The sequence below is a fragment of the Sinocyclocheilus grahami genome, unplaced genomic scaffold (genome assembly GCF_001515645.1).
Source record: "Sinocyclocheilus grahami isolate Dianchi unplaced genomic scaffold, SAMN03320097.WGS_v1.1 scaffold456.1, whole genome shotgun sequence".
In the NCBI taxonomy this organism is placed as follows: Eukaryota; Metazoa; Chordata; class Actinopteri; order Cypriniformes; family Cyprinidae; genus Sinocyclocheilus; species Sinocyclocheilus grahami.
The window spans coordinates 399,268-408,611 of NW_015505635.1; the positions used below are offsets into that span (position 1 = coordinate 399,268).

A 9,344-nucleotide genomic window follows, 5' to 3' on the forward strand; every position below is an offset into this window, starting at 1 on the left:
AACAAGATCTCATGCAAGTACTTTTTTGCAGTCATATATTGCATTTTGTGGGCATTTGTAGCTATCAGTTTGGTGACACGATCTACCGTTAACAGTAACAAAAAAAATCTAATTAGAAATACTTTTGTGCTTGCATTTGAAGCAGGAATTTTTACACTCAATCACAGTAATGATGTTAACAAATAAATCAGACAATGCACATGGCAGTTTAGAGATGTCTGCAGTTTATATAATAAATCCTGAGATCAAGACAAGACTGAGACCTTCAAAAAATGGTCTCTTGTACTACAGCACTAGTTGTCACATCTCTTCTGCTGCAGTTGCTGTGTGAAGTTCTGTAGAAATGTGTTGAAGAGGTGGAGGAGATTGAATTAACAGATGTCTGACAGCAGCTGGAGAGCCGTGAGACACGACAAGAGCGACAAAAACAAAGAATCTGTTCAACATCAACAGGTCGGACACAGTAAGATCAGCTGCATTCATCTCCGTATTCTCATGACAGAGAGGAAGGATCTGATCTGATCTGATTTTCCTGTGCTAGATGTGAACTAAACCGGTGCGCAGCTTTATCATGGATCTGACTCCGTTTTCCTCCGACGATGAAGATTTCCACAAAGAAGAGACTGTTTCTACACATTGAGAAGACAAAAGTGTGCACTTTAGAAAATCTAGTTAAAACTACTAAACCCAAAAGACAAAAAACCCAGGTCCAAAACTATTAACTGAGCTTTAAGTATTTATTTTTTCTGGGGGGTTTTTTGTTTCTGTTTTAGATTTTAATAATTGTTAATATTACCTCTGACAGTAATTTAGAATCACATTTCCAAATGTTTTTGAGCTGAATGACAATCTGATGACTGATGTGAACCTGCTGTCATTCATTCATTGTGTTCTGCATGTGGTCAGATGTGTTGTGTGTGTCTAAATTTAGTTGAAACTTATTCAAAGCTATTTTAAAATTACTTTGACTGCACATTCTATGCATTATATTGTTGGTATGACTGAGCATTTATATTGATAAAGAATTTGCAGCTTGCTCGCAATGAGTCTGCAAAAAGAAATAATAAAATAGAAGTAAAGTTGCAGTAAATTAGGAAAATACACTTTTAAATTAAAATTAAAATGGAAAAATCAAAACTAATTCAAAATATAAAAAATTTAGTATTTCAAAGATACTAAAATAACATTGCTATTTAAACAATATATTTGTACCCCCTTAAAAGGTACCCATAATACCCCCTGTAAAATAAATAAAATAGAAATATAATAGAAAAACATATTCACCAGAATAAAATTACATAGAGTTGTGTTAAAAATAATAGCAGTCCAACATCAGTCAGTGTTTTTGGTGGAAATTATTACTATTACTATTATTTTAAATTTCACAATATTACTGCTTTTGCTGTATTTTGAATTAAAATAAGAAATGCAGGCTTGGTGAGCAGAAGAGTATTATTTAAAAACAAATCTTACTGTCCAAAAACTTTTGACTGGTAGTGTATTAAATCACAATTAGTGAAACAACAACAACGTGGTAGGTTGTTCAAAATTAAAATAGCAACATAAAATCTGCAATAATTAAATGTAAACAACACAAATATGCTTTATGTATTTAATCCCGTTCTATAAACTAATGTCTTTGATTCTGACCTTCGATGATTCAGTTCAGCCGTACTAATAAACACTAATTACTCTAGACGAACATCTGTGTGTCTTTGTTTATTGCTGAAGTGTTGGAGCTGAATGACAATCTGATGACTGATGTGAACCTGCTGTCATTCATTCATTGTGTTCTGCATGTGGTCAGATGTGTTGTGTGTGTCTAAATTTAGTTGAAACTTATTCAAAGCTATTTTAAAATTACTTTGTCTGCACATTCTATGCATTATATTGTTGGTATGACTGAGCATTTATATTGATAAAGAATTAGCAGCTTGCCTAAAAATAATAGTAAAATAAAAAATTATAAAATATAAGTAAAGTTGCAATAAATTAGGAAAATACACTTTTAAATTAAAATTAAAATGGAAAAATCAAAACTAATTCAAAATATAAAAAATTTAGTATTTCAAAGATACTAAAATAACATTGCTATTTAAACAATATATTTGTACCCCCTTAAAAGGTACCCATAATACCCCCTGTAAAATAAATAAAATAGAAATATAATAGAAAAACATATTCACCAGAATAAAATTACATAGAGTTGTGTTAAAAATAATAGCAGTCCAACATCAGTCAGTGTTTTTGGTGGAAATTATTACTATTACTATTATTTTAAATTTCACAATATTACTGCTTTTGCTGTATTTTGAATTAAAATAAGAAATGCAGGCTTGGTGAGCAGAAGAGTATTATTTAAAAACAAATCTTACTGTCCAAAAACTTTTGACTGGTAGTGTATTAAATCACAATTAGTGAAACAACAACAACGTGGTAGGTTGTTCAAAATTAAAATAGCAACATAAAATATTAATAAAATGCCAAATGAACTTTTAGCGAGCGTTCCTCTCTCATCTCGCGAGAGTTGGCGCGGGATCTGCGCTCTGATGTTTCCGGGAACCTGCGGAGAGCAGCTGGGCCGAAGTTCACCGCGTCCTCCTCATCCTCAGCCTCCTCTACCGGGGGATATTCCGCTCACCGGGACCGGCTTCACTCGCTACGGAGCTCGGGAACTCATTTACCCTTACATGAGAGAGACAGTGAGCGCTGACAGACGCTTTAAACCTCAGCAGACACTCGGACCGATGCTAGCAAGCTAACAGCATCCTCTCGCGCGGACCGGGAAATCAAAATAATGTCTTTATTTATTACTTCTAGTTCATTTATACTAGTTTTATAAAGTGAATGTGCTTTTTTCTCAGGCACACGTGTGGTGTCATGTGTGTTAGCGACAGTAGCACATGTTGTTTATAGGTTACAGGTGATTTTACGGTTTGTTGACAAGCTGTAAATCAGAGTTATTATACAGTAAAGCTCAGTCTGAGCTCGCCTTACATTAAAGGTCTCCTCAGCCTTTTCAAGCATCAGCCATGGCTCCGAAAAAGAGACCAGAGCCCATAGTTCTAACCGGATCCGGAGAGGCACAGACGACCTCTACATCCATCGATGCAGCTTCAGAGTAAGTGTGTAGTGCAGGAAAGAGAAGATTGTGTGCATGCCACTTGACATCTTTCTCTTGATGTAATCTCAGAGCGAATCTTGAGACCCTGCAGAAGAAGCTGGAAGAGCTGGATCTGGATGAGCAGCAGAAGAGGCGTCTGGCAGCTTTTCAGACGCAGAAAGCCAATCTGGGCGACCTGAAAGATGATGAATTCCAGCATATCTGTGAGCTGGGAGCTGGAAATGGAGGTGTGGTTAATAAAGTGTGCCACAAACCCTCTGGCCTCGTAATGGCCCGGAAGGTGAGTCGCCAACATTTTTCATTTGCCATTTTCAGTTTGACAGAAGGGTCATTCCGTGTCAACTCAACCAGAGGTCCCCGGCTCAAATTTTAGATTTTGCTAATATTTGTTCTGAAGAAAGATAGACTTGTATAGTGATGAAAGCCAAAATATTAAATGTCATGGATGAATATTTACTGAGTAATCCACTATTTTGTAGATGGGGTCAAAATTTTGGAGATTCAGAGTCACATTACAGGGGGGTACAAATGACTTCAGAAAGATGGCAGCATTTTCACAGAGATTAGTAGGTCTGTTAGTAAAATCTGTTGACTTAGGCAATCTTTGTTGCATTATGTGCCAATGGTGACCATTCAAAAATGGGGAAAGAGCACTTTTCAAATTGTTTCTCCAAAGTTTGCATGCCTGTAACTCAAGAAGTATTAAAGATATCTTAATGCCCTTTTAGATATTGGGTCTTAACAAACTTTCCTTTTGGCGTCTTTATTTTTAAGGCCCTATATGGTTCGGTTCCAGAGATATTGGGATTTCAATATGGCTCCAGGAGTAAATCGTTAAAATGTACACATTTTCAGTGGCCAAAAACCAAATGTGGGTCAGTTTGCAAAAATATAATGCTTTTCTTTTCTTTTAAAGAGGAATATCTGAAGAACAAATAATATTGAAACTAGATGTGTATCTTGTTTACTTCTGTCAGGACAACTGCATTGAACATACCTGTCTGAGTGCCATAAATATTCTTTTTCCAAAGTTTGCATGCCTGTAACTCAGAAAGTATTAAAGATATCGCAATATGATTTTAGATTCTAGTTGTTAATTAACTTTTCTTTTGGAATCTTACATTTCAAGGCCCTACATCGTTCAGTCCCAGAGATATGGGGTCTCAATGAGGCTCAATGTCCGCTATTTAGAAGAACTCTTAGTGGTAAGATCAAATGTTTTGTGAATACGGGCCCAGAAGTCCCTCTGAGATTTTAAGTAAATAATTTCATAATTTAACAACACTGACACATGCTTGTGGCTCTCTGATGTTGTTTAACAATGACATGATATTCAAGTAAAAACAATGATAATTCGTCAAACAATGTGTTTTTCCTTAATAAACATATACAAGGTGACATTTACAAGCAGAATAATTTAATTTATTAGAACACAAAAAAAGTACAGTGGGTGTTACCTCCGCTTCAAACTTAATTATGCAATTATTAATAGGCCAAATTTAAGGAAACATTTTAGAACCGTCTAAAACATGTATATACTGTACACTAAAAATTGTATGATCAATAAGTCATGACAACATTAACTTATCAATTTTCAACTAATTTAAATAAGTTATACAAGACATTTGTTGTACCAATTAAGAGGTTTAAGAACTTTTATGACATTAAATGTAATGAAATTGTTTTGTTTTAGACTTTTTAAGGGCCTGCTGGGACTTTTATTTGCACACATGCTTCTAAACGCATTGTACCGTTTTTACACATCTATTTTTGGTCACTAATATGAGGGCAATGCTTGCACTGTCAAGCCCCGTCTAAACTAAAAACTGAAATAAGTCTAGAATGTGCTAAAATAATTCAGTCAAATTCTGTCAGTATCTGTCAAAAATAATATGAGACTGTCTTTTCTTGTTCACAGATGTGAAACCTTCAAATATTCTGGTCAATTCCCGCGGGGAGATTAAACTGTGTGACTTTGGCGTGAGCGGGCAGCTCATCGACTCCATGGCCAACTCTTTTGTAGGAACGCGCTCGTACATGTCGGTATGTTTCCACTGGTGTTTTAGAGAGGATTAGATGTGACGATTGCAGGGATTAAAGTTCCGTCGCTACGACAGATTTCCATCAGTTCATAAAGACAGTCACTTGCTTCATTCCTTAATTTATTTGTACTACGGAGGTGGCACAGAAGTACACAAACGTGGCTTGTAGGTACATTTTCAGACGTTTAATGAGGCTCAGAGTAGAGGTCTACACGGGTCCAAAAATTCGTACCCGAACCCGAAGAGACCCGTAAATGTGCTACACTGAACCGACCCGGACCCGTCTCTTACTTTGAAAGTTGGACCCGGGCCCGTGCAGAACCGAGAAATGTCAAAAATATACTACCCGGAACTGACGCGGACCGTCAATTATTTGAAAGATGGACCCGAACTCGTCCATAAACAAGTTGCGAAAATTAAACGTTTTGTCTTACCTAATGTAAGAAGTCTTCTCCCTTGTACCTGACTGTGATGCACACAATGCTCCTTGCCAAGAAAGTTTGTAATCCACTCATTATTCCGGTTTCAAAAGTCCACTTGCTGTCACGGTGACGGATGACAAATGCGATGTTGCAGTTTTTGTATCTCGAGTCAACTTGCATAATAATCTAGACTGTTTGCCCATTTGGATTATAATAACGATTGCTCATCCCGTGCCATGGCTGCTGACGTTAGCTTTACTTATTTGCTATCATCTCTGTGATCACATCACTCATGAAGGTATCCATTATCACTGTGAGTGTGCATTAACTCCGCCCACCCTGCTTCTGATGACGTCGCTCGTGAGTTTTTTTTCTTCTTCCTTATTTCAAATTACCGACACTCACTTTTCTCATCCTAATTTTACAAGTTGAAAGTTACAAAACCCACTTGCTGTCACGGTGACGGATGACAAATGCGATGTTGCAGTTTTTGTATCTCGAGTCAACTTGCATAATAATCTAGACTGTTTGCCCATTTGGATTATAATAACGATTGCTCGTCCAGTGCCATGGCTGCTGACGTTAGCTTTACTTATTTGCTATCATCTCTGTGATCACATCACTCATGAAGGTATCCATTATCACTGTGAGTGTGCATTAACTCCGCCCACCCTGCTTCTGATGACGTCGCTCGTGAGTTTTTTTTCTTCTTCCTTATTTCAAATTACCGACACTCACTTTTCTCATCCTAATTTTACAAGTTGAAAGTTACAAAACAACACACGCACAGCACTGACTGACTCTGATAACGGCCGGGCGTTCTCCGAGTCCGATCGACTCGGGTATTACACACAATGTTAAACAGACCCAGGACCCGAAGTAATAGATTGGGACCCGACCCGGACCCGGCTGACCATTTAAAATATAGCCCCGAACCCGTACGGATCCCGAGCCCTCGGGTCTTGGGTCCTCCGTGTAGACCTCTAGCTCAGAGGTAGCATGAGTGCAATTAAATTCATGTGAAGATTAATGTTTTAAATATAAAATTTTTAATACAGAAATATGATTCAAATAACTGAAATGATACGCTAAAAATAAAACTAAATCCGCCAGCAGGTGGCGGCAAGTCATTGATTTTATCACTGAATCATTCATTCAATTGATTCGTTCCAACGGCTGAATCATTCAGGAACGAAGCAAGTGACTGTCTTTATTAACTGACGGAAATCCGTCGTAGCGACGGAACTTTAATCCCACCGATTGTGTTTAAGTATACGTTTGCTTGAATTCCTGTTATTTGCGTGTGTGTGCATTCATGCAGCCGGAGAGGTTGCAGGGCACTCATTACTCGGTGCAGTCAGACGTGTGGAGTATGGGTCTCTCTCTGGTGGAGCTGGCCATCGGCCGCTATCCCATTCCTCCACCCGATGCCAAGGAGCTGGAGGGCATCTTCGGCAGGCCAGTGATGGATGTTAGGGAGACAGAGACACACAGTACGTCTGCTCGACCCAGACCCCCCAGCAGACCCGTCAGCGGTGAGAAAGCCTTTCTTTATGGATGGCAGCAAGAGTCTTTGTGGACATTTTCTTATTTGGCTGTGATGGAATTTCTGTGCTACTACAGTCACCATGATGGAACTGCAAAAATGAGTTTTACACTACTGATCAAAGGTTTAAGATTTTTTTATAATGTTTTTTAAAGAAGTCTCTTCTGCTCACCAAGGTTGCATTTATTTGATGAAAAATACAGTAAAAATACTAATAATGTGAAATATTATTACAATTTAAAACCGCTGTTTTCTATGTGAATATCTGTTAAACTGTAATGTATTTCTGTGATGCGCAGCTGTATTTTCAGCATCATTACTCCAGTCTTCAGTGTCACATGATCTTCAGAAATCAGTATAATATGCTGATATATAAGAAACATTTCTGATTATCAATGTTGAACACAGTTGTGCTGATTAATATTTTTGTGGAAACTGTGATGCATTTTATTTTTCAGGATTCACAGATGAACAGAAAGTTCAGAAGAAAAGCATTTATTTGAAATAGAAATCTTGTTACATTATCAATGTCTTTACTGTCACTTTTGAGCAATTTAATGTTTCATTGATTAATAAAAGTATTTAAAACAATTTCAATGTTATACACCCCAAACTTTTAAATGGTAATACATCACAGTTTCCACAAAAATATTGTGCTGCACAGCTGTTTTCAACATTGATAATAATCAGAAATGTTTCTTGAGCAGTATATCAGCATATTATACTGATTTCTGAAGATCATGTGACACTGAAGACTGGAGGAATGATGCTGAAAATACAGCTTTGATCGCACAAATAAATTACAGTTTAACAGATATTCACATAGAAAACAGCTGTTTTAAATTCTAATAATATTTCACATTATTAGTATTTTTACTGTATTTTTGATCAAATAAATGCAGCTCTGCTGAGAGAAAAGACGTCTTTCAAAAACGTAAAAAAAACTTAATTCCAAACTTTTTACTGGTAGTGTAAATTCACAGCAATGAAAATTACTCGCATAATATTATGTTGAATGCCAGCAGGTGTCAGTATAAGGTCACGGATCACTGTAGTATCGGTTGTTTAGGAAGAACATAAAGTTACTCATTGCTCTGTTACCAGTAAACTGGTGTGACTCATAGAGCGTCCTGTTCTCTTTCAGGTCACGGGCCCGTCATGGCTATATTTGAGCTGCTGGATTATATAGTCAATGAGGTGAGAGTCTTTTCCTTTAATCACATGCTTAAGTTTCAGATTGAAAGCTTGGATACAATCTAATAAAAACTACTGTCCTGAAGCTGACGTCTGTGTGTCTAAACTAATAGAAGATTCAGGCTGAGCTGATGACAAATTTCAAAATAGTTTTGAATACATGAACGTCCAGAGTAATCAGGCAGTCATCATAGACTCGATATTAAGAAAAATGCAAGTATATAGAAATGCATAACGACTTTGAGTGTGTAGAGCACTAGTTTCCAGTGCAGGGCTCTTTAAGTCACTATTGATGTATAAGTGTGAATGAAGAATTTTATATGTGTGTTATCTATCAGCCGCCCCCTAAACTCCCTCATGGCGTCTTCACTCCTGATTTCCAGGACTTTGTGACCAAATGGTGAGTGTTGTTACTCAACAGGTGAAATACAGCACATCTTTGATGTGTCGTCACACGTAATTGAGATCTTGGGACATAATTTCAGCTGTTTTCTTTGCGTTTGTCTTCTAGTCTGATTAAAAACCCTGCAGACCGAGCGGACCTAAAGATGCTGATGGTGAGAGCACATTTCTTATGTTTTCATGCAAAACAATATAAAATCAAAATGGACTCTGTTTACTTTTATGATAAATGTGCTTGATCATACAGTGTCTTATTATTATTATTATTACAGAATGTAATATCAACCAACCATATCATGTCCCACTTTTCACAATCCAATCAAACCTGTTTAGATAATCTCAAGTCTTGCCGATTAAACAGAACATATAAAAATAACACCGAATTCAAAATATGAATTAAAACTGGAATAGCATCTCACTGGGCTGTTGTTGGAGTCAGACGCAATCTCTCTTTTCCAGAATCACACGTTTATTAAGCGCTCAGAGGTGGAGGAGGTGAACTTCGCTGGATGGTTGTGTAAAACGGTGGGGCTCAATCAGCCCAGCACACCCACCCAAACAGCTGAATGACACAAACACACACTCTCTCTCTCTCTCTCTCTCTCTCTCTCTCT

At 37.2% G+C, this 9,344-nt stretch overlaps 1 protein-coding gene across 1 annotated transcript in view; it reads left to right on the plus strand.

Annotated features, from left to right (window-relative positions):
• Positions 1–2,523: 2,523 nt before the first annotated feature.
• LOC107552672 (dual specificity mitogen-activated protein kinase kinase 2-like) overlaps positions 2,524–9,344 on the plus strand; it is a 7,281-nt gene continuing 460 nt past the window's right edge. Inside the window, exons 1-9 of the mRNA XM_016234613.1 lie at positions 2,524–3,121; positions 3,194–3,404; positions 4,254–4,329; positions 5,022–5,167; positions 6,910–7,123; positions 8,279–8,331; positions 8,667–8,728; positions 8,840–8,885; positions 9,190–9,318. Of these exons, the coding sequence (XP_016090099.1) occupies positions 3,033–3,121; positions 3,194–3,404; positions 4,254–4,329; positions 5,022–5,167; positions 6,910–7,123; positions 8,279–8,331; positions 8,667–8,728; positions 8,840–8,885; positions 9,190–9,300 (1,008 nt within the window). The 5' untranslated portion in view covers positions 2,524–3,032 and the 3' untranslated portion in view covers positions 9,301–9,318. The remainder of the gene's footprint in view (positions 3,122–3,193; positions 3,405–4,253; positions 4,330–5,021; positions 5,168–6,909; positions 7,124–8,278; positions 8,332–8,666; positions 8,729–8,839; positions 8,886–9,189; positions 9,319–9,344) is intronic.